General features: G+C 42.6%; 2 protein-coding genes across 9 annotated transcripts in view; one reads left to right on the forward strand and one right to left on the reverse strand.

The window, feature by feature from the left end:
• The window catches only part of GAA (alpha glucosidase), a 480,333-nt gene extending 467,525 nt beyond the window's left edge, over positions 1 to 12,808 (reverse strand). The window contains exon 1 of one of the 2 annotated variants that reach the window (XM_069209906.1): positions 12,561 to 12,808. In XM_069209906.1, the coding sequence (XP_069066007.1) occupies positions 12,561 to 12,802 (242 nt within the window). In that variant the 5' untranslated portion in view covers positions 12,803 to 12,808. Of the gene's footprint in view, positions 1 to 964; positions 1,191 to 12,560 lie in introns of those variants that run through there. The other variant, XM_069209907.1, reaches the window with a different exon arrangement.
• Positions 727 to 26,054, forward strand: part of MAFK (MAF bZIP transcription factor K) — a 139,698-nt gene continuing 114,370 nt past the window's right edge. For 3 of the 7 annotated variants that reach the window (XM_069209910.1, XM_069209914.1, XM_069209916.1), the window contains exon 1: positions 742 to 877. Coding sequence is in view for 2 of the 7 variants with exons in the window: in XM_069209908.1 (XP_069066009.1) it covers positions 4,001 to 4,031 (31 nt within the window). In the remaining 5 variants the exon portion in view is untranslated. Of the gene's footprint in view, positions 878 to 3,873; positions 4,032 to 12,706; positions 12,820 to 26,054 lie in introns of those variants that run through there. The other 4 variants (XM_069209908.1, XM_069209913.1, XM_069209909.1 and 1 more) reach the window with 3 other exon arrangements.

Genomic DNA, 26,054 nt, shown 5'->3' on the forward strand with positions numbered 1-26,054 from the left:
GGATTTAAATAAGCAGCACTGCCCCCCTTTTGAACCACAGGTTAGCTCACAGCCCAATGCCCGACAATGGACTGCATTGGCATCAAGCGATGCTCTACTCACACAGCAATGCAAAATCTTAAGTAGCAATACTCAACCATCTTTAAAATGAGCTCCTATGGAGCACAAATCGAAATGACTGGACAATGTATATGATTATTTGATGGATACTTAGTAATATTAGAAAGGTTCACTTTTTTCCTTCCCTTTTTATATAGTGTTTCCCTATTTTTTTTGTTAAGGTTTTAAGTAACTAAACAATAAAATCTTCTTGTCTTGGACCTTTATAAAAATCTCTACTGTAGATCGTTCCTCAAATAGGTGAAAAAATGTAGGGTTAAATTCCAAGAGTTCCCCGCCGAAATATGGAAAAGCCTCCTTCCTTGAAATGCCACCTGGAAGGTATTTTCCAGACACGGACAACATATTTATTTATATTATGAGTGGGCAAAAAAAGTGAACTCGGCAAACAGGTTCCCTTTTTGTAAAAACGTACAACAGCAAAAGCAAAAACGTCAATGTAAAAAGCCAGTTTAGACTTGAGTGAGCTACCCCCATTAAATAATAAAGAAACAGACGCAGAATCAACGCCCCTCTCTCCGTAACATTTCCCGCCACTCCGCATGCAACAGGCATAGCTCTGGCTGTCACTGAGACGGCTGGGCGAGGCAAATGACGTGGCGTTGTGACGCACACCCTGACGCGAGATGCCGGAAGTTTGGTTATGTGTAATCCTCGAACTCGCAGGCGGCGGTTGTTGTTGTTGCTGCGGAGGAGCCTACTGCTCATCTCGTATACCTACAGTCCGCTCCGAGCGCCCGTATCCTGGCGGCCGCTGGTGAGTACCTGGCTAGAGAGGGTGGGAAGGAGGGAACACGGTAATCAGAAATGATGTCCGAATGGGTGTGCGCGATGAGACCTCTACCTGTGACGCTCGACTTCTTCCTGAGAATTTGTGTCTGGCTGAGCAGTTAAGAGACTTTGTGGGGGTACTTGGTGGTGGCAGCGGCTTGTGGCATCACGTGACGTAATGCCGTCCCTACGCGTATGACGTCATGCGGATCGGTTGTTCGTAGCGAGCGCGTGTTGTTTGGAAACGCTGAGTCATTACTGACAGGACACACGTGCCCTGACCGGAGCCTCTCAGATATTCATCTGTGAGCGCACACGCGCGTGCCCCGCCCTCTTGTATTTACAACGCAGCAGACCAAAGATTTTAGAAATAGCATAGGTAGGAGGAGCAAATATGAGTAGGTCGGTATGGTCCGAATCCTGTTTTATTTTACTTCACAAATAATATTCTGTGGAATATGCAGGAGTGGACTTATTCTTTAGGATGTAGCTGATTGATTATTGCGAATACATCTTGCTTCCTAACATGCTTTACTCTTGGTAGCTGTCACGTTATCAATATAGCTTTTAACACTTGCTCTAGAAGAGCTCTTGCCGTTAAAATTTACGGTCAGCAAAAAGGTGTTCCTTTCATAGCTCCGATGATGACGCCCGCTAAAATCGTTTAACTGACTACAAAACAGCATATATTGTCGAGCGATCTTTTCTTATTGGTTGGACCGTCATTTGTTTGTCTTAAGTGACTTTGCTTTGAGAACAGTAAAGTTGACGTGGTTTATCATGATTGGTAAATTAAAATAATTACACAGTCAGAAAAGAAATATTCTATCCCAAAATAGTGAAGAAACACTTTAAAAAGATGAAAATATTTAAACTGCCATCTTTAAGAATCATCATAAATAAAAAAAATAAAAAACTGATGAAGTCAGCTACGTTAGTTTTAGGTTGTGGTAAATGATTACACGTGAACTAGAAATTGTTTACTCTAGCATCTTTGGCGTTCATCATTGCAAAAACCTAGCGTAGCATGTGTTAGTCTTAGGTTTCCGTTCGACAGAAGATAGGCACATATAATGTTATAAGGGAAACTGCAAATGCTTTTTTAAAGTTGCTTGGAGAAATTTGAGAGCACGGCATAGCTGCAATGCATTTCTTGTGCTAACACAATGTTTTAATGCCACGCTACCGCGGCGATTCTGCTTTCGAGAAAGATTTGTTAGGTACATACTTGCCTCACAAGCCGTAGACTGTGTAGCATCCAATGGGGTGGGGGTGTAAATGCTTTAAAAAATTTACAGCATAAATCTAGTATTTCTGTAAATGTGATTAGACCAGAATAACCTAAATTATCTTATGGGAACAGAATGTACTGCATACAAAAAAGTAATCGGGCGAGTTCGTGTATTTGCCTCAGTTATATTTGAGAACAGTGTAACATTTGCTTTGTCAGTATTTAGGTCTGGCTTCTGACAGCACAGTTGTTTTTACGGATCTACTGTTAATGATATTTAGGTCTGGCTTTTGACAGCAGTTTAAGACATACTTATTGCCTACAATATACATAGTATGTCTGGGTACGCCCCTTTTATTTACCAATTGTCTTTTTCAACCAGACTCTTTCAGTCATTGACTGGAGACTTTATCATTCACATCTTGGCCAGCCTATAGGACTGTTGCTGTTGGCTTATCCTTCTGCCTCCACCTTAGTGCTTTCGTTAAACTGCATGCAGGGCTACTTTACAATTATAGCCCACTCTTTCCATTCCTGCTAGATCCCTCTTGAGTGTATCACTCTATTTTGCTAACAATGCATGTGTTACTCTGTTACATCAGGATCAATTAGCTTTGCCAATGCTTGTTTCATTGTTGCTTGATGCATTCTGGTTCCCAAGCTTGTCTAGTCTGATCAAAGTCATAGGTCATAAGGTGACTGACACTTCAGAAGCTTGAATAGTGAAATAAACTGAATTTGTTCCACACAATAGTCAAAAGGTTTGACCACACCTTTCTCTCCTGAGCACACCCTATTTGACAGGATGCAAAACATAAAAATGTCTTTCATTTTAACTTTTGCTGATGCAAGTCAATACATTTGATGGTGAAGAATTGCAAGGCTTTTCTTCAGGGAACCTGTAACATGCTAATCTCATACTTGTAATTGAAGTAGTCTGACTTTTTAGATACTTAGGTATTGAAAATAACAAAATCACGATCCTCAAATGTTGATCCTATAGGTAGATCAAAGAAAATATGTATTTGTTACCTATGAGATTAAGTGTTGTGAACTTGGTGAGAAAGAGGCATGGTTCATCCCCTATAAAAGAAAAGAAGCAGGCCCAGAGATAACGTTTCTACGACTCAATACGTGGATTGCAAAAGATCTCAGAATGAATGTATCAAAATAAAGTATGTTGAATTACATAAGGAGCATGAATCTCTGAAAAGGTATCTGTCTGATATCACTTTTTGAGCTTGTTTAAAATACGACAAAAAAAAAACACATTATTTTTAATTTCTAAGTTTAGCACATTTGTGCAGCAATTGTTTTTGGTACTTTGATACTGTTTGCTTTCAATGTTATGTGTTTTGTGAACTTTACTTTTTAATAACAGAGTAATGGTTTTAACTAACTGCACACTTTTTTCAATAAACTAAGACACCATGTTTATATATTAAGGTATAATTTCTGGCACATTTGATGGATTATAAAGTGGTTAGTTTATGGTTCACAATAAATAACATTTTTTTGTAGAAAGTCTCAGCGAGATGGGAGTGATTTGCACAAAGTGCAAGGCACTACATTTAGAAATAAAACAATTTATAAAACATGTTGCACCATTTCTGACCTCATGGTGTGTAAGTTGTGCCACAATTAAAGCCCATGTTGGAGAAAGACACTCTGCTTTTTAGTCTTTTGCACAAATATTTCATTTTTGTAGGTATGTTACATTGTTAAGACCTTTTTTCTTTCTCCTCCTTTAGGTCAAGCACACTGCTTACTGCGGCATGTTCTGCCGTTCACCCTTTATTTCCCTATTCTCGCTAACATTTATTGGTAGCTGATCAATTTCCATTGAGGGTCGGAGCAGGTGCCTCATTGGGACCCAACATGTCTGTCACTTCAGATGTGATGTTGGCAGGTATGTAGAAGTAAGGTGTAGCTCAGTAACTTGTAATAGTAGCACACAAAAATCCTCTAGTTTCGTAAGCAGAGTATTTTTTTGTATGTTCCTTCACCTAAAGTTAGATATCTGTTAATAGCATTAACATTCTGATTTCTAAGGTACTGGTGACACTCCCATTCCCCTCTCGGCTACAGTAGTATGACTTAGTTCCTTTGCAGGTTGGGACTGCAAGCAAATACCAAACAATTGTCTTCCACTCACTTACGTTACCCTACACAAAGCTTACATGCTGTTTTCTTAACTACCCCCACCCCGTCCCCTGGTACAGGTAGCATATAATATTTTATTAAAATATGTTTGGCATAAGTGTGTAAGACTGAAGTTACTGGTGTAAAACACTCTGTTGTGTTAGGAGCAATACACTGGCATTATATTTGTATTTGGTAATTTTGCCAGCAGTGTTGAACTTTCTGGGGCAAATGGGTGCATTTTAGACTGGTTTTGTTTGAGAATAACAGTTTAACAGAGGACCTAAAGAAAGATTGTGATAGTATGCCAACATGTTTTTTTGGGGGGTGGGGTGGTAGTCTTGCCATTAAGGGTGGCCATAGCTTGTAAATAATAATAATTGTACACTAGGAGTATTGTCCTTGTATTCATACTAACACATGTCTGTGGTCATTTAGAATCGGTAAAAACAATCCAGAAATTATTTTGGTATAATCAAATTTTTAATACTGTTAAGGGAAAGGTACTTTTAGAAAGTTACCTTTCCCCCGCTGGAAGCCTCTGGAGACCCATTTGCAGAGCTCCTTCTGTCACCTGGCTACTTAATAGCTCCCTTGATTTGGTGTGAAAACTGCTTCCAGAGTAGGACAAAGGCTTTGGGTGTGGGGAAATGTTTCTGTTCCTTTAACAGGTTAGCCCTCTGGGCCATGACCGAGAATTTGGATAACTAAAAAGAATCCTACCCTGTCACAGCTGACACCTGGGCAGGTCCTTTCTTTGTTACCCTAGGCAGACAGGCACCAATCACAGTGGGATAGGAGCTGCCCCAGAACTTGTTTAACGTGACCACAGAGGAGGGGTGGTTCATTTCTTGTCCAGCCCACCTAGTTTAGCCAGGGGCTGTGTTCAAGGAAAGAAATGTTTTACCATCTGCCAAAGAGGGGCCCTGCAGGACTGTTTGCGGTAAGACATACAGTAAGTGCTGAAAAGATGATTAGGGTAACTCCTGGGAACTTCTACCCTATTAGTTACAGAGGGGCTAGAAGTCATCCCCATAAAGGCTGTTACCAGGCATACATGACACACCCACAGTGCCGCCCTCAGAACAGTACTAGATATGTGGAAGATAAGAAAAGAACTGAACCTTCTGTCTGAGACACAAGGAGAGCTTAGAAGACTGGACCTGCTCTCCTCCTTGTACCTAGAAAAACAAAGTGGAATCAAAGGCTGACCTACTCTTCAAGCTACAGGGACACAACAAGCCACAAGAAGTTTTTCCTGCAACCATACAAATATCCAGTTTCAACTGGATCTGCCCTGGCCCCTGCTGGTGGTTTTGCTGGAAAAAGTCTTGTCCACCAAATGCGGTCTGCAAGGTCCTGGGAATCTTAGCTGTGTCAGTGTGTACTTCTAACAGGTCCTGAATCCTGGGACATGGAAACGTTTTGGCTCTGGAGGACCGAGACCACTCTGCCAAGCTGATCTGACAAAGGTGCATTGTAGCAGGGCTGAAGATTCAAGTTTCTCCCCCCTTAGAACTTTTCCACAGCAGCAAATCCAAATCAGCTGGATCTCGTGGAGAAGGTACGTGTTCAATTACAACCTGCATTTTTGCCCTACCGGAAAGATCCAAGCTCCCAAAAAAGTGACCAAGTTCAAAGGTAGAAATCTTCATCAGGTAAAGGTATCAAAAGTATTCCGCTGGCAAGGGACCTTCCATGGACGTAAAAATCAAAACGTTCTTGCTCAAAGCTTTACTGCCAAAAGTTAGCAGCTTAACCAGGAGCTTGTCCAGCAGCTATCCAAAGTCATGGAGCCCTCTTCAGCCACAGCCTATTTATGCAATACTAAAACAGTAATAACTTAAAAATGCAAAACAATAAAAATCCAAATTAGTAAAATGGAGTACAATTTAATAAGCAAAATAACAAAAATCTAAAAAGGGAAATTTTCGAAGTATTAAGTAGAAAAAGTACAAAGCACCAATGATAATCTATGCTCGCAGAGACTGGACCCTCGGTGTAATTTGAGGCTGGATGCAATGGAACACAGGTCGGATACGCCAACCAGATACGCACTGGTCAAAAGTTCTCCCTTCTGACATGACCCTTTAGGTCTACATAACAGGACTACACTTCTAGTTCTCTTCCCCCAAACCATCCTCCCCTGATCTCAGTGTGGCACTTAGAGACTCACACCGTGTCAGTCGGAGGCCAACAAAAGGATCTAATCCAGGTCCAGTTGCCACTGGTCAGCTGTGTAGTTGAAGGAAAGGCCTCTTTTAGTTTGAACAGGGGATCAACATTCTGACAATAAGGAGCAGGGCCAGTCCTTCGGGGCTCATCTCTGGTCACAGACAACAGGTACAGCCTCTTCTATTCTTCTGCATCAGTGTTCTGCAGTAGGTTCCGGAAGGTGCCAAATGTATTCACTAAAATCCAGTTTGAGGCAGGCCCTGTTACTTCAAATAACCCAGAGACAGAAGATCAATAGGTCAAAAGCAGGGTAATTCAGCAACAAGACAGTGGGTCCATAAGAATTGTCTTGACGTCCTGTTCTCTTCCATTTCCAGTGTGCCTCAAGGGTAATTTGTAAACACAGGGCCAGAAGTCTGGTAGGGGAACAGCAGAGGCAGTGGTTTCACAAGAATTGTCTTGACATCCTGTTCTTTACCCTTTTCAAATGTGGCCCAGTTGGTATATGTGAACCCCGCAGATCTTTGAAAGTAGTTTTGACACTCAACCAGAATTTGGCATTCTAGTGTCAAAAATAATGCACACAGTCCTACCCTGCATATTATGTGGCGTTCAGAGGAGTCATCTGTGCCCATTTAGGTTGACCTATTGTTTGCTCCTGGGTGGCACATCACACCTACTCAAGGCTAATTGTTGGCTGGGAGAATCTGGAGAGCAACTGCAAATTAAGCCCAAGGAACCACAGGCAGGGAAAAAATAAACTTACTAAAAGTTACTTTTCTTTACTATTTATAAAAATCAGACTTCACCATTAAATTGGATTGTAATAACTATTAGAAACAGCTGTGTAATATATTTTCTAGATCATCTTTTCCAGAAATACAGTATTAGTATTTTAATCTGTACTCTGGTTTTCTCTGTGGGACAGCTAGGATGCCACAGTGAAAATAACTTTTGGGTGCTAGTCACTGTAAGAACATGTTAACATAAAATTTCTACATGCCCTACTTTTATCTACCACGTACCATGCCTTGTGGGCTACAATCCTTACATAGATGTGACAGTATTTAAAAGGAAGGTCCTATCAAAATAATTTTTTATTTTGATAGGTCAAATTGTAGTTTTTACACTTCTACAGTCAGGCTACAATGGTGGGCCTGAAGCCATGTTTGCACAGTCACTGTAATGGATGCGACAATAGGTGCGGCAGTCAATTAGTGGTATTTAACTTACAGGCCCCGAGTACACTTTGTACCATGTATTATTGATTTGTATGCAAGTTAAATATACCAATCAAAAGTATGCCAATTCAACTATGGTATAAGAGGGATCAGAGGCAGTGTACTGCTGGTTAGAGGAGGCAAAGTGTATAACGTTCTAAAGCTGGCAAAAATAATGGGTCCAGAAAAAGGCGCAAATTCCCTGGTGACCACAGAGAAAATGTAGATTTCTTACAAATTATATTTGAATATTCTCCTAGCTCACCACTTTATGTATACGTTGCAGTTTTCTATTTTATTTTATGTTTAAAGTAGTTTATGATTTCTATACATATTGAGTGGATAATTTAATTGAAAGAGGAAAGGTGTGTGGTGTGTTCAATATTATGTGGATCTGTTCAATTCTGGAATGCCTTCAGTGAAGGAGACATCTGGGTTTCAAAGTAAGACAATTGAACTGGATGTGTTGGGTGAGGTATTGCAATAATTCTTACCAAACCCCTTCCCGAGTTTCCTGCAGGACACACGCTCAGTTTTACAGATAGATAGTTCCCTTGGTTTGCTTTGGGGTGAATAACTTTTATTAAGCACTATTTGTGAAACCAAAGGTTGGGGCTATCTCTGGAGGTCGACTAAGAAAATACAATGCTCTACACCCCTTTCACAGATAGCTCAGAATCACAAAGAGTATTTACTCAGAAGTTAGATGAAAACTGTAGAAACAAATGCCGAGCACATGATGTGGCATGGTTATCAAAATACTACAGCTCTTCGGTTCACTCTCATTCCTGGAAAGGGGAGAATGTAATTTCCCAAAGTTTCCCATTCCTGTAAAATTAAAGATGGTGATCTTAGGAGCTGTCAGATGTGTTAAATATCTTCCAAATTTGCTTTGTTCCTACGAGAGTTACTCACATTTTAAGTTCTGTTCAGGCTGCTTTAAATGGTTGTCTGTGGATAATATATATATTTAAATTAACTGGATACAAAGAGTCAAAGTGCCAGTAGGACCTATTTTACAGCATATTTGTGGGCAGCGAGTTTCATGTGCAGCATTGTTATGTACATTCCATTGTGATTTTTAATATTAAGGATGCTGTGATAACTGTACATATTTCTGTAGTGAATGCGAAGCAGAAACGTTTCTCGCCTTGCACAAAGTTGGGGTCTTGCGGTTGGCTACAATTAATCTTAATAACAAAATGAATAGGGAAATGTAATGGTCTGTGTTTTTTTTTCTCTTCTTTTTTCAGTGTGTGATATTTGTCAAAAGTGCTAGTTTTTACTGCAGTAGGAACTTAGTTCTCCATATGCAATTTGGTTGTACTGTGTTGAGTGTCAGGACTCGCTTGCCTGCATTCCCCACCTGAAACTTCAGTCCCACCCCAGTTTGAAAAGTACATGTATAAAGGTTGTGAAGACACTTTCTGATAACGTATTTCAGTCTAAAAAGAGGGGGTCCCGTTAGGAACGTTGTTGGAGAGCTGTAAACCTTCCCAGTTAATTGCTGGTATCTGCTCTACGGGACAAAACCTTTGGCTAATCCGTTCAATGCCCATTAAATTATTAATTGCCAATTAAGGCACTTATGTACAAGCATCTACTTTTGACAACAAAAGAATTAGTGACGTCACTAACACCCAGTCGGTGTACATAGTTGTGTTCTTTGCTAGGGACCTTTGCCATTTCCCTATAGGTTACTACTACTAAAGTGTCCTGACATAACTGGACAAATTCCACATCAGATAAAAGGGCCTGACATAACTGGTACAGGTTTCCAAAATCCTCTTAGCAACACACTAATTAATTGAACGACCTAGAAGGTTTCTAATGACTCCTGACAGAGGGCCTTCTTTAGACACCCTGGCTTCCAGTGTAGTTAGTTTCTTTTGTAGGTCACAGCAGTCTTAGACCCGTCTGTCCCGGGGTCAGGAAGCAGCGTTGTCTGGACACAGCCTAAGAGGAGGTATGTTTTGCCAGAAGATTTAAAGTAGGTTCTGCAATTTCCATAGGCTTCGAGCTGCTTTTCTGTGTTGTGTCTATGGACTTGTTCTCCCTGGGTTAGAGTAAGCAGGACTGAAAGGAGAATTCAAAAAGTTTTGTCATTGGTAGAGATTTATCTTCTTGTCATAAAGTAGCCTGCTCAGCCTTTGCACTGCAGCAGGAAACAACACTCTCCAGGCGTCAACACCTATGTATTGATTTTCAAGGCGAAGTTACTGTAAACATGGTACAGTTGAAATAATTGAGCAGTGGTCTTCTCTTTAAAAACAGAGGAGAGCTGATATGGTTAAGATGACCCTCGAGAAAAATGTCTTATTGAAATTGAGTCATTGATTTTTTTTAATCTGTTCATTTATTGATGTTTTTGCTTTACTGTATGGTTGAAAAATCCCATACCTTGTTGAAATCCTTAAATAGTATCTGATTAACCCTGTAGAAGTTTGCTACAACGTGATCATCAAAATTGGCCTGTATCAACTGCAGTTTTTTAAGTGTGTGAAAACCCTGTGGCTTGCTCTGGCTGAGCACAAAACTCTTGGTGTTTGACTGAAATAGTGAAAATAAAAGAAAAGTCTTTATTTAAAATGTTCCTTGATAAGTGATCTTCAGATACCTACAACGGGTCTACACCCAATTGCTATTGAAATTTCCAGTGAAATTAATATATATAAACTTGAATACTCAATGTTTTGGTTATGTGCTCACTTTCCACAATTTGATTGTACTGTGTGTGAAATTCATGGCTCCTCCATTTATAATTTACTGAAAAATCTGACCGTACGAACATTTTAAAGGATTCTTAAAAGATCAACTGAACGTATAAAAAAACAAATTAACTCTTACTAGTATGTCGAAAATAAGGGCTAGAATATAAAAAGGTGGAAGTAACAGCTGTAGTATGAGCCATGGTCTTCAGATATGTACAATATAAAGCGAGGAGCACCACTGCGGCAACACATTTTATTAACCTGGGCATCCGCTTTAGCGCTTTAATGTCCCACAGCGAGCAGTGGTAATGCCTCAGAGCTGGCTCTTTCACAGTCGCAAAATGAGTATTTGCAAGTCCTTAAATATTATAGCATATGTGTCAGTAAGTTTCCAAAATAGCACTGGGGTCGCTCATGTTTGTCAGAGCCTTCATGGGCTCGCAGTACAAGAGAGCTGAATGGAGTTCATGGGGAGTACCTGGCAAGCTGCAAAAAATATGTGTACAATTGAATTTATGCTTTCCTCTTGCAAGAATGGTTTGTGAATGCGTGTATTTTTTGTATTCGATGTAGCACGATTCAGTACATGATCCTGAACAGCGAACAATTTTTTTTGAACCACTCCAGTATGCCCTACTCCAACCCAAAACAATCTGCCCCAATCCAATACACCCACTCCATCCCAATTCACCCCATCCCAGTCCAGTCCTCCCCACACAAATCCAGTTCACCCCAATCCACTGCACTCTAATCCAACCAACTCCAATCCAAAACAAAACAGTATGACTCTCTCCAATCTACCTCACTCCAATCCAAAACAGTCTTCCCCTCTCTAATCCAGAATAGTCTAACCCATTCCAATCTGTCCCACTCCAATCCAAAACAATCTGTCTCACACCAATCCACAAGAGTTGGCCCACTCCAGTCTCCCTCATTTCAATCCAAAACAATCTGTCTCACTATAATCTGCCCCACTTCAATCCACAACAGTTGGCCCACTCCAGTCTGCCCCATTCCAATCCAAAACGGTCAGTCTCGCTCCAATCGATCCCACTCCAGTCCAAAACAATCTTCTCCAATCCAAAAAATCGGTTCCAATCTAGTCAACCTCATCCAAAATCCAGTCCACCCACATTCTCCCAGTTCACCCCACACAATCCAGTCCACCTCACACCACCCCACTCTACCCCACTCCAGTCCAAAACAGTCCACCCACCCCAAGTCAGCCCCACTTCATTCCAAAACAATCTGCCCCACTCCAAACCACATCACTCCCATCCAATCCACCCACTTCATCCCAGTTAACCCCACTCCAATCCACATCACCCCAATCCATTCTGTACCAATGAAAAACAATCAAATCCAATTCACCGCACACCACCCAAGTCCACCACACTCAATCCATCCAATCTGCCCCAATCCAAAACAATCTGCCCCATTCCAATACAAAACAATCCGCCTCAGTCTAGTCCAACACACTCTAATATGCCCCATTCCAATCTGCCCCACTCATCCAAATTCACTCCACTGCAATCCACTTTACACCAATCCAACTCAATCCACCCCAATCCAATACAGTCCACTCCAAACCACCTTATTCCACCACACTCCAATACAACCCACCCCACTCCGAACCACCATAACCACCCAAAATTATGTTCACCTTGCACCAATCCACTCCACCCCTTTGTCAATCGAGTACACCACGCTCCACTCCACCATAATCCAACTCACTCCGATCCGATCCACTCAACTTTAGTCTACTCCAGTTCCAATCCACCTCACCCCACTCCAGGCCACTCTAATCCTACTCCAATCCTCCCCACTCTACTCCAATCCACCCTACAACCCCAGTCCACTCTGTGACACTACACAACTTTTAGCCATGCTGAACATCAGCCAAACTGGTGTACAATATGGCAAAACACTGCCAAAGCCAATAACTTTTGTGTAGGCGTTCGACCTTCAGTCAGTTGGCGTGCCTACAGCTGCAGGGCGTGGCATCGTTGTAAATAAGGATCTAATTTTGTGGTAGTTCTCTTATTTTTTAGCCAGTCAAACCTGGAATTTTCTGAATTACTACATTGCCTTTCATGTGTAAACAGCGTCTAAAGAGACCGTTTCGTTTTTTTAAGGGGAAAACTTGCTGCTTTGCTCAAGTGTGCAAGCCGGAGTGGGCGGCGAATTTACCTTTCTGCTTCTGGCGTCCACTTTTCTTCCCGTATCGTCTCTGTTGAACGAACTGTGATTTTAGACCCCTGTTCCCGTTTCAGCGAATTACTTCCTACATATTTGCAGCCAATGGCAGGGCACGGCGAGCGACGTCCGTGACGTGACCCTGTCTCTGCCAGAGCTGCGTGGGTTTGTGTACAGACACGATGACCCTTGTTTTGGCGAGGAGGAGGAGATTGCTTCAGAGGGGTGGGGAGCATGGCAGGACATCTAATCAGTGAGTCACGAGGAGCGAAGGGAAAAGGGATGTGCATCTTGTTAGCGGGGAGGGGCCGTATGTCGTACATGCCTGACTGAAGAACGAGGAAGCATGACAAGAAAGGCAATTTAGGCTGTACAAAGGTCTTGTAGTGTCTTAAGTTCCCGTTGCACGGATGAACATACATATTTGAACCTTTCTCGTGTTTGTTAAATTGTGTTAAGGGAGCAGGTCCATCATATAAAATTATAATTTCAGAATAAGTAGCAGAATGGAAAGAGGAAACCTTGACTTGATACACTTCGCGGAGTGGCCCTGCAAATTTCATCTTTTCGCTTCCGAGAACTGTGCCGCGTAGGATTTCATTTCTGGTACTCCGTTTCTTCAGCACGGCGACGGACTCGTGTACAAATTCTTATAGGTTTCTTACAGTGGCCACAGTTTTTAAAAGCGGATCTCGCATGTATCAAATCGCTAGAGATGGCTCGGCGGAGGTTGGGAAGACGTTTAAATAAACGTACATTCAAATAGTTTATTGATTTTTATTTTTGTATTGTTGGGAGTGGTGTCCCACCATGCAGTGTAACGGGTGGCGCAATTGGGTTGAAGCAGCTTCCAGTAATAATGGGTTGGAAGGTTAGTATGGGCCACATGTCCGAAAATGAGCTTTTGCGACTCCGAAATTGAGAGTCAGAGCGACTCGCAATTTGCAAGTGGCAAAACCTGATGTACGACAGTGCCAATGATCCCAATGGGGTCGCAAATGACCTACCTCATGAATATTAATGAGAGAGGTCGCAATTTGCACCCCATTGGGAATGGCCTCCCTCACAGGGATGGTAGCCTGCTGGAGACAGCAGACCACCGTGTCGTGACTGCTTTTAAATAAAGCATTTTTTTAAAAATGTAGCCCGTTTTTCCTTACAGGAAAACGAGATGCATTTAAAAAATGAAAAGTTTTATTTTTAATTTTTTTCTGAGCAGGCAGTGGTCCCAATGCTCTGAAAAAATATTTTCGCTACCATTCACAAAGGGGAAGGGATCCCGATTCGCCGTTTGCAACTTGAAAAATGCTTCCTATATGTGGGCCTGAGTTCTTAGTGCTTTTATGGTTAGCTGTACTTGTACATGCTACTAATGTATTTCGAGCAGATCACAGGATTGAGTAGACCACGCATATCAGAATCATGGGAAATGTACGATTTTCCTGTGGCTGGGCAAATTAGGTAATCAAGGGTGCTTGGTGTCTGAGAGATAGCTTTTTTGCTTTAGTTTTGATCCCCACAAATGTCAGTCTGCAAAAGGGAAGTGGGGGTGCAATGTGAGAAATGTATTCTGGTGACGGGTGGCAAATAGTCGGAAGACCATCTGGGAGCAGGTGACCCTTTTCTCAAGAATTGTTATCTTTGAAGTGGTTTTAGTGAAAAACTCTTTAATTTTTCACTACTGCAAGGCTATCTCTCCCATAGAATGACATTGGAGTTGCCTTATTACATTTTATAAGTGTAGTTTAAAAGAGATAGCCCCTTCAATGTTGTTGTCTCTAGAATCCTACTTTAAGATCCTAAGTTACGGTGAAGTCAGATTTTTTGTTACATTTCTGAAAATGCCAATTTTAGAAAGTTGACTTTTTGTTGCCTTAGCCACCTGGAGCCTGCCTGAGTCACATGACTGGGTGTAATTGTAAGTGGATTTGTGTATTCGGCCTAGACAGGAACACACAGTGGGATCTTGGGTATGACTGAATGGGCCAACATCTGCAGGATGGGAGTGTGTAGCTGGGCCCAGTATCAGTATCATTTGAACCTGAATAGACTGTGTCCTGTCTCCACAAAAAGGGCTGCAAACCCCCTATAGTCAGTCTGGAGCCAGGGCAGGAAAGGTAGGGCATCTGCACTTCACAGGCATGCCTCTAGCAGCTTCGCCCCCACTTCATAGGCACAATTGTGTATAAAAGAAGGACCTTCGGCACCACCACGTCAGTACACTTCTGGACCTGTGGATACTCTGCCAGGAATGAGGATTGCTGTGCTACTACACGTACTGCCATTCTGCTGGACTGCAGCTCTGAAGGAACTGCTGCATTGCTGTGCTAACCTGCTGCTTGTTGCCCTCTTACCTGGGTTAGAAGGACAAGAACCCAGAATGATTCCATGGGCTAGTTGACTGGCCCCCTGATCTGAAGCGACCGAGACATAACAGGCTTCCATAACGTTCATTTGCACCTGGACTGTGCCATCTGTGAGTCTACCTCGCCAAGTGGTGCCACCCCAGACTTGGAACTTTGGAAGTGGGCCTAAGGTTCTCTGGTAGTCTATGGTACCAGCACAACTGACTCTTGTCTGCTGTGAGCATCTCGTCTGCTGCGAGGCACAACCCTGCGCAGAACAGATGTATTGCTGCTTCTGTGTGAATCTGTCGCAACAACTCACATTGTCACCACAGCACACAAAACCTTCGGACCTGCCACTGCCAGATGCATCCTCTGCACAGGACCTTGCATCTCTAGTTAATGGCAGCCTCAATGAGGATGCCCGTCTCCAAATCGTAGCCTTGCAGCTCTTTGGAGCCAATGCATTGCCCCGACGGCAGGTCACATCCAGACACTGGACTTTGCATCGCAAATCCCGTCATCAGGATCCTCAGCGTCAGCACAACAGGACCTTCACCGCAGCCTAGCATCATCTTGGAACAGACATCACCTCGACTGCGCCATGCATCTTCTATAGCAATGCTCCTCAAACCAGGATTGAAAGTACTTTTTGTTCAGTGGACCCAACTAGGTCCCTGTAGCTGGCCTGCGCCTCATCGTGGTCGCCTGAACTTCTTTGTCCCAGTCCGGCGCGACCAGATAATGTTATGGAACTCCAAGGTGGCTTGCAATTTCCTTATCATGTACGGCAGGAGGTTCTTCTTCCCTTTTTATAATACATGGTCGCGCCACCACCTTTTCCCTTAAACCACTTAAATCCTTAATATGTAGCTCTTTCATATGAAATAGTGAACATGTTTGCAAACACGAAGAATAAAACTAAAATCTCTAACTCAAAATTTAATACGTCAAAAAAGCTGTTAGATATTTGTTGCAAGAAGATAATAGAATCAATTTTAATGTCCGTTAAAAAAAAAAAAAAAAAGGCGTAGCAGCTCAGAATGTCTAGAAACATCCTGAAAGATTCTAGCTTTTCTATAAATAACGAAGCAATGCAAAAAATAAATATATTGCCATAAATATCTCCTTCCGGATTGTCCCTATAGAGTTGAAGACTAGAGCAAAAGAAAGAAAAGGTACTTTTCTTTTTTTTGTTCTATAAACGGCTGCTTCATTTATGTTCTGAGACCTGACCTGCCTTTGCCCTCTATTGCTTGCTCTTGCAGAAAGCATTGTGACATCAGAACTCAATTGTAATATGTTGTTATAGTGGAGTTATGACACCTTTTCTTTAAAGTTGGCAACTGGATGTGTCACAAGATGCTGATTATAAAGACATTAGAGGAAGGTTTTTATATAGGGATTGCAGAATCTCTTGCATGATATTAGTATACAGTACATTCAGTACCTGGTTAAGGTGACACTCATTTGAAGAAAGCCATGGCTCAAATGTTGCCACAGAATGGGAATTGCAAGATTAGATGAAAGTCTCAGTCTCTTACAAAAAGACCAATGAATCCACTCCACAAGTCCAAAGTGAGGTGGAACCATCTTTAGGTACTAGCAATTTCACTTCCACCCAATGCACCCCCACCACTTATAATAGCGATACAGAATTTGATTTGTCATCTTTAAGGACTACATTAAGACAGATCACTTATAATCGCAAAGCCTTCAGTGATACACACTCTTAAATAGAGTTCAGCATCAGTGTCTATCATCCTTGCAAAAACATTGGCTGTGGCAACTAGAGATTTTTCAAATAGCTGCAGTCTAATATTTACTGCGAGGTTGAGTTGCTTGTGTGTGCAGATTGATGTGCAGCTTTGGGGCCTATTGCTGTATGTAAGGGGGTATTCCATTTGAGCCTGCCTGCAAATTTGTGCTCTAGATGCTGCCATGGCATTTCGTTACAGTAGTAGACCCTCTTGTGGAGATGCCCAGTGTGTCCCATCACAAGCTGTGGCTGTAAGAGCCTTGAAAAGATTTGCTACGTTTGAGCACCTAGTGATTCAGGTTTGGATGTACACCCAGAATGTATAGAGAGCTTAGGGGAGAGTGATGGTTCTAAGCTTGGGGGCTCTGGACTGCCAAATAAGAGTGTATGGAATGGGTGCACAATTGCCTGATTGTGATGCATCCGACTTCTGTATGCAGAGTGACAGTCCCGGCTGTTTGTTTGGGACTGTCTGGAGCTTGAAGTCAAGGATTTGGGGCGGATGTTCTGAACGTAACAACCAATCATTAATTTATGCTTCAGTTCAAGGGCATGTTCTGGAAAATGGTTTGGTCACAGTGCCTTCAAATGTTTTCTGTTGTTGAGTAGTAGTGTGATCCATGACAGTACTTTCTGTTATGTTTGTATCTAGTATCATTTATATAACATTAACCTAGCTTCACAGCAGCAGTGATTTTTACAGTGTTAGGGGTGTAGAGAAGGGATTGTTAATTAGATAGATGATAACTAGAACATTGCGTTTTGGTGTGTTTGGAACAGGATTGTGTCAACTATCACACAAAAACCAGTAAAAATACTGGGGCGAAGAAGACCTGTGCAGTCTGAATAGCACTGCACACCAAATAATAAACCTGACATTGTCTTTGACCTGTGGAGACCACAAAATGGCCGTCAGTTTTCGAGGATATCATTTTGGATGAGGTAGTGATTTATGTGTAGAATGGCACATCTCAAGAATTGGGCTTGGAAAGGGCAGTTTGCACACTAGGTGTAATTTTGAATGATGTGGTAAGTTTTTATTTTAGCTCTTGTAGGGAAATGCCTCTTTTTTTTTTTTTAGCATGATCACCAAAACGTTTTGGGCTGATGCTGCTGGTTTTTCGTCTCTGAGAGTAGATTGAGGCCTGCTAACTAGACCTCCGTGTCAGTGTTCTAACCCCTTACAAAAAGTATGTTGAATTAGCTAACCCCAATTGGCCTATGCTTACTTACGTAGAAGTACAAAGGTTACAGGGATGTTACAGTTATGCTCACATTTCAATCACACAAAACCAGTAAAATTCAACAGTTTGTTACCAGCTCTAACTATAACTTAAGCCCCTGCAATGCACTGCTTATGGCCTCACATATTACATCCCTCATGACATGGTGACTGACATCATCCAGTCTGTGTAAGTGTGTAAAAAAACGTTTACATGAGTTAAACATACATACAAAGGGATTCCGTAAGTTGAACTAGTACTCTTCCAGAGCTGCTGATCAGTGATAGTATTTGTATGTTAGAAATGGGGTTTCTGGTTGGCTAGGGTGTGTACCACAGTCAGACAGAACAACCACTCTAGTCAGGGCAAGTAAGTTACGCACGAAAGATAACCTGTGCTCACCCCCGGTAGCTTGGCACAGAACAGTCAGGCTTATCCCCAGAGGTCATGTGTAAGGCGTTTGCGTGACACACTCAGACCGATGATCCAACAAAATACACCACAAAAGAGACTCCACACATGATTTTATAAAAATAATGTGCTTCTTATATCACACATATCGTAGGTCTACACCATGACCTCAATCATACAGGTTATACACCAAATGCTGTTACTGAAAAAAAGCTAAGTATCATGAGAATGGCAAGGTTGTGATGCTATATATTAGGTCACACCACGCAATGCAAGTGAATGGCTCTTCTGGCAAAACAACATGAACTATGAAATGTAAATGCCGCAGTCCTACGCGTTGCCATAGGACCTAGGAGCCACAAAACAGCATCCATTAGCAATATGCACAACATGAGCCAGCAGAAACACATGAATTCTCCCATGTCACTTTAACACACAAATGTCCCCAGGTCTCCACAAATGCTTGGTCAGTAATGCATTTAGCGGTCACATTCATAACTACATGGGCACAGGAAGCCTCTGCTGTACCAGCAAAGCAGCATCCATGGAACTCCCCGGGGCTGAAACACCTACATGTCTACAGAGTGAAATATGGCTGCCTTTACGGGTCCTTTATTGGGATTAAAGCTGGGCCGCAGGAGCTTCTGCACTCCGTGCTATGTAAACAGGAGGCACTGAACCTGCAGTGCCCTTGGTGGAAAGCAGATGGTGCTGCACGTCTATTGTAGGTATTACGATAATTCAGTCTGGTCTGAGGGAATGCAACCGCTTTATGCCGCCACTCCACTCTCACCACAGGTGGAGGTCCCAACTTGGCAGGTGACTTCGTACTTCTCCAGGGGCCCTCCTTAGAGATTTACCCCGTCCTTTGACCCCGGTGAAATGTCATCTGCAGTGCAAGCGCACCCGGTGCACTTTTTACGGGCTGGGTTTCTCGTCCAGGAACACGCTGATTCCAATGCGGCTCTCCGCCTCCAGGGCAAGTTCAGGGCACTCTTCCCTCTCGCCTGCTGGGCAGCAGGGACTGCTCCCCCAGGCAAGGAAGGCAGGAGCTGAGCGCTGCGCTCCTCACTCAGCAATGGGGGGAGTGGGGGGAGCTGCTCCACCAGCAAAGGAAGGCTTACAGAAGGTGGCAAGGGAAATGAAACAGCGCTCTTCATGCACTGAAGAAGTAAAATATGAAGCGCTCTTTATGTTCTAGTTTTAGACAAGCGCAGGAGCAGGATACTGTGCTCCCCGCACTAGGCTCCTTGAGGAGGGGGGCCCTTGGCGGGGACACAGGGCAAAAGTCAGGCCAGCACACAACAAGAGGTTCAAGTGGGGGTTCCTTCCTAGCTGCCCCACACAACCTTCATAGTTCAGAGTCCGGGAACAGGCTAGCAGTAGGGAAGAGTACAGAAAAGCAATACATATGAGTCCTTTGGGCCACCCAGCAGACACCAGGCAGCAGTGCGACAAAAGAATAGCTGTCCAGATGAGTCCTTCGTGCAGTTCAGCAGTCCCTCTGGCAGACGTTTGGTCCCAGTTCCCAAAAGTGCTCTGAAAATCATAGGGTTACAGTCTCTCTAAATATACTCCAAATGCCCAGCTTATAGAAAGTGGGAGAAGGTTCCAGACAGATCTGACCTGTTCCAGAAATCTTCCTTCCCCTCTATCCTGGCTCCAGGCATCAGGTGGGGGGTACACAAGCCATTTGTGGAGTGCAGGACACAGCTGATTCAAGTGTAAAGTGCACCCTGCCTCCCTCTCTCCCAGCCGGGGAAGACCATCAGTGTGCAGCTTTAACCCTGTCATACCTAACCCTCCCTGATGGATCGCTGTCTGGGGAGTATGCACAAAGTGGAGCTATCACCCTGCACTAGACGAGTATTGGACCATGCTGCAAAGCACTAGACTTAAGAGCACAGAGAAATGCCCACTTTCTAAAAGTGGCATTTCTAAAATAGTAGTGTAAAATCCACCTACACCAGTAAGCATGATTTTTCACTGTCATTCCAAATATGGCCACGCTACTCCTTATAGAGCAGAAATGACCACTTAGTCATATATAAGGGAATTCCTAATGCAAATCTATGAGGAGCAGCATTCACTGTAGTGAGAAACTAAATAGGCTGTTTGTCACTACTAGGTCATGTAGGGCATACAAATATGTCTTAACTTTTATATATATACACAGCACCCTGCCCATAGGGCTATCTAGATCCTACCGTAGGGGTGACTTAGGTGTAGTAAAAAGGGAGTTTAGGCTTTGGCAAGTAGTTTGACTTACCTAGTCAGTGTGGCAGGAAACTGCACTCGGAGGTACTGCAGTGGCAAGCCCTAGGCAAGTATGAAACGCTACTTCTGTGGGTAATGAAATCTGCTCTGCAGGCCCACTAGAAGCATTTAATTTTCAGGCCCTGAGTATATGGTATACCACTTTACAAGGGAATTACAGGTAAATTAAATAAGCCAAACAGGTGTAAACCAATTATACCAAGTTTTAGTGGTGAGAGCACATGCACTTTAGCACTGATTATCAGTGATAAAGTGCCCAGTGTCCTAAAGCCAACAGAGAGGGTCAGAAGAATAGAAGGAGAAGGTCAAAAAGTTTGGAAATAATCCTGCAGAAAGGGTCATTTCTGACAGTAATGTTTGTCATCCGAGTGGATGTGTGTTTGTCTACATTTGTATGTGAGTGGTTGTATGAGTGGCTGTACAGTTGGTTGAGTGGCAGTGTCAGAAGCTGTTTTACTGTGAGTGGGTTTCTGTGTAGCTGCATGGGTAAACAAGTGGATATATGAGTAGTTTTTATTTGTGAGTGAGTGGTTTTCTCATTAGTTGTAGTGGTAAGGGAGTGACTGAGTGTGTATGATTGAGTGAGTGGCTCTTCGAGTGAGTTAGAGGCAGTGTCATATCTGTATGGGCAAGCTAGTTGGTGTGCCAGGGAGTGTATGTGTGAGTGAGTGTAAGTAAATTATGGATGAGTGTGTACTTGTATCGCTGTCTGTATAGGAAATGAGTGTATGTGTTAGTATGCATATGACCAAGTGAGTGGGTGTGTGAGTAACTGTGGGTGAGTGACTGGTTGTGTTATTTGTTGTATGGGTGAGTAAGTGTGGTCTGCAAGTAGTTCTTTGGGTGAGTGACTTATTGTCTGGGTGGCTGTGTGTCTGTATGACTGGGTTTCTGTGTGGCTGTATTACTGAGTAAGTGGGTGTATGCGTGGGAGTAATGGTGTGTGAGTGGCTCAGTAAGTGGCTGTATACGAAATAAGTGAATATTAGCTGTGTGAGTGGGCATTGGATGATAAGTTAGTGTGTGAGTAATTTCGTGGCAAAGTGAGCTGGTGTGTGACTGGCTATATGAGTGTGTTGAGTGTATTTTATAATGAGCGAGTGTTTTTGTGTGTAGTTGTATGGGTGTGTGAATGGCTATGTAGGTAGTTGTGTGAGTGGGTGTATGAGAGGTATGTATGGGTGTGAGAGTGGGGTGTCAGAGTCTCTAGGTGGATGAGGACATCAGTGATGTCATTTGAGATGCCATCTGTGATGTAACTGACCATGTCACGAATTATTAATATGTGATGTTATAAGCAGTGCATTACAGGGGTGTAAGTTATAGTTTGAGCTGGTAACTATAACTGCTGAATTTCACTGGTGTTGAATGAGTGAAATGTGAGCCTAACTATAACGTCCCTGCTGTTTTTTTTAGTGATTTTTTTTTTTTGTTCTGTTTCTTAACTATGACATTCATGTAACTTTTGTTTTTTCTTCAGTTAATTCCTAAGATTTTTTAGAATTCTATTTACTAACTAGAACGTCCCTGTAACATTTGATATTTTTTTATGAGTGAATTTCTAAGATTTTGTAAAATTCTGTTTCCTAACTATAACGTCCCTGTAACCTTTGTTTTTTCAGTGAATTTCCAAGGTTTGTTAAATATTATGTCCTAACTATAACGTCCCTGTATCCTTTGTTTTTTTCAATGAATTTCAAGGTTTTAAAAATTGTTTCCTAACTATAATGTTTCTGTAACCTTTTTGTTTTTTCCAGTGAATTTTAAGATTTTTATAATTCTGTTTACTAACTATAACGTCCCTGTAACTTTTGATTTTTTTTGTTTAAAAAAAAAATATTTTTAGTGAATTTAAATTGTATTTTGTAACTATAATCTGTATGGTTTCAAAATGGGTGGGAGTGTTATAGGATGGTAAGCGGGTGTAGGTGTATGGGTCTGTAGTGAGTGTGTGAGAGGTTTTGTGGGTCTGTGAATGGGGCAGAAGTGTCTGAAGGTCTGTGTGAGTGCATGAGTATGACGGGGTCTGTGAGTGGGTGTGTGAGTGACTTGCTCTGTGTGTGGGTTTATGAGTCTGAGTGGGTGTGTGTGTCTAAGTGGGTCTGTGTGTGAATGTGTGAGTCTCCGACTGGGTCTGTGAGTGGATGCATCAGTGTCTGACTAGGTATGTGAGTTGGTGTATGACTGAGTGCTACTATGAGTGAATCAATTAGTTTATGAATGAGTGTGAATTTTTTTTTTTGCCGATCTTTTTGAATTTGTCACAATGTTACACGAGGGCTGCGCTAAGCGTTGCAATGTATTTGCGAATATTGCGTGCTGTTAATACAAAATCATTTTAAAGTCATAATTTGACCTTCAAACACCCCTATATAATATCCCTGGGGTTAGGGTACCTCCACCCTGACACCTTATACCAGTTTTATTTTATTTTTCAGCCCTGGGGACCATGTCCCGTAACCTACAATGGCGGCCGCAACATTCTGGTCAGGTTGCAGCCAGCCAATCACAGTATTCCTGTTGGCACACGCATCCGCGAATACTCTGCATTGGCCGCAAATACATTGCAACAGATCCACAGCCCTGGACATACAAATTTATTTCTCCTTTAAATATCTCGAAAACGACTGAGCAAATTTACACCAAATAACAAAGCACAATCCGCGGAACAAAATCTAGCCTTCTACTAAATTTGGTGTAATTGCATGCAGGTGTTCGGGCTGTAGTCGCATTCAAAACTCCTATAGGAATTAACATGGGAAACCGCCCCCCCCCTTTTTTTTTCCTCTCAGTCCCTGCTTGACTGATCAACCCAAAGCTTTCAATGTGCAGCAAGAATCACCATCACACTTTTTTTGTGTGGAAAATGTAAGGCCTATTGAGCCCTAGCACATGCTCTTAATATGCCCCCTAACAGCAAAGTTTCCAAATTGTCATTTTGTTTCTGTGGAAGATTTAGTAGCCCTTTTGATTATTATAAAATCACCCGCTAACCTGTCAGTCTGACTAACTTCTGAACGGGACTTCTAAAGTGGGTACTTCAAGGTATCAGATTAATCTTTGCATTAAACCAGACTTAATGCCCAAGTCAGATTTATGTCAATTTTAAGAAAAGTAAACTTTTAGAAAACTGCCACTCTGTTTGTCCAGTGAGGCATTCTCCTTCCCTCCTGGGGAGTAGTGTAAATAACGCCCAGGTTAAGGAACAGTAGAAGCCTGCTACAGCGATGTTTCTTCCTCCTTGAAGAAAGCCACTTGGGGTGAAGGTGAGCACCAAAGGCGAAGTACCCTTTGTTAGGCAAATGGCGATCACTCTCCTGAAGGGCAGCCCATTTGTTCCGGTAGACATGCTGGCGGTGGAAACAGATGACGGAGACCAGTGCCCAAGTTTTCCCGTCGGTGTGTAGCCCACAGGTAGCCACTCAAGGGTGGGCTACTAAGCTCCTGTCTTTCAATTAAGGGTTCAGACCTCTTGAGAGTGGGCAGGATACTGCACTCTAGAATTGAAGATGCCACATATAGCAGGAAGTTGGCAGATGGCAGGAGGGATCCTGGTAGGCTATTAGCTAGTGACCTCATCATCCTCCCAGGCCACATCCTGGGCATAAATATGGCACCTTGAACTTCAGATCACAACAGAACTGGAGAAAGTACTGAAAATGGGCTGTCCTGGTGACCCCTTGACCTGGCAAGAGAGACTACTCCAGCTGCTGGACTGCACCTGCCACACTTTGGGCTAGTAAAGGTAGGACTGTGCCTGTGGCTGCTGGCTCATGGAAAAGTCACTCCCAAGCCCCAGACTAAAGAAGTGGCTCAAATGGTGAGTCAAGTGACCCCTTGGAACCAGCACTATAGCCATCAAAGCTGAATAAACCCATTCCAGCAAGTGAGTAGCCACCTTCATTAAATCGCCACTGAGCTCTGCTGAGCGATCCAAGAGACCGATCCTCAAAGGCCACAAGTTGCACCCGAGTCTGCCCAACCCAGGCATCTCGTCTAAGTTGAGAATGGTTGTCAAACAGGAATACCAGCCTTCACCAAAGGATAATGCTGGTCTTTGTTGTGAACAGAGACCCGTAGCTTAGCCGCAGCTGGACTTCTAGTGGCTCAAAGAGGACTTCGAGGGACACCTAGCCCTGTGGCCAAAGTCACCTCACCTTACCTGTGGCCCGAGGAATAACCACAAGGACACACTTGTTGACTACATAGCACACCGAGCATCTTTCAGCATCCTGCATCCCCAGCATGTTCTTCATTACAGATCACATAGAAAAAAAATAGTACCCTGGCACATATAGCATCTTACTTCATGTACTATTGTTAGAGGAATAGCAAATACAGTTTGTAGTCACACAGTGAGTCTTTTAGCGATGAAAACTAACTAAAGAAATTCTTATACTTTCTCTTTTTAGTATTTGCAGACAACTTGGCTAAATTCTTTTGGACTGAATCATGTTAAAAAATTCAGTGATTTGCCATTTTGAACCATAATAATCTTAGGTCACAATTACGTTTTTTCCTGCTCTTCACTGGTTTATTCAGTATGCGTTAGAGGATATTCTGTTCTGTGTGGGTCACGCTTCCTTTTCTGTCTGGTGCATGTTTTGTTGTCCCAGGTCACTTTTTGCCTCAGAACACGGGTGCTCTATTACAGAGGCTATTCCATGTTCTTCCCATGATATGATTTTGAGTTGCAGGCATTGAAGTTATAAGAATACTAAGAGCACCAGTTGCTCAAGGGGAAAAATTATTGACCGGATAAGAAAGAGGCTAGTGCTAAGATTTAACCTGTTCTTTCAGGGTGCTAAAGAGTGAGAAGAGAAGTGTATCAAACTCACCTAGCAGTGAACATGAATTGTTAATGTTTGGAATTCCCCTTATTTTCCTAATCTTTGTTTGAGAGATGTGTTGGAATGTTGTATTTGGCATGAAAACTGGATCAGTAGACCGTCCCACAAGTTAATAAAACTGTTCAAAAGGCTTGCTTCAAATGTAACAAAACATGTAAAAGTGGATTGTGTGTAGCGGACCAAGTTTTTTGGCAGGGCTAAGTTAAGTTGGCAACGGGGAAGGAGGGAAAGGTAGTGTGTTGTTGCAGTATCTATGAGGAAGTTGTTCCAGTGACCAAAGTTTCCTACAATGATTTGCTGTAAAGAGTTGAGCATTTGAGAGGAAATCTGATTTTGGAAAGTTGAGACAGAAAATTGTGGCATCTCTTAGGACTTGGAGTTAAGGGCTATGATGCATATTTAGGGGGATTGAGTATGAATGACAAGTTGATGTGCAAAGGATAGAAGATATGTGATTTTTCACAGGCATCAGGCTGGCTCCTCAGACTTGTGTTGAGCAATACCCTTTGCGTGCATCGTTTGGTGGCTCCGTTCAACTCCGCTTGGCGTTGTTGGCGCTGAAAGTGACATCGCGGTCACCTATATAGGCATCATACAGGCGCGGGGGCGGCAGTTATTTTCTT

This window comes from Pleurodeles waltl, chromosome 10, assembly GCF_031143425.1.
Source record: "Pleurodeles waltl isolate 20211129_DDA chromosome 10, aPleWal1.hap1.20221129, whole genome shotgun sequence".
In the NCBI taxonomy this organism is placed as follows: Eukaryota; Metazoa; Chordata; class Amphibia; order Caudata; family Salamandridae; genus Pleurodeles; species Pleurodeles waltl.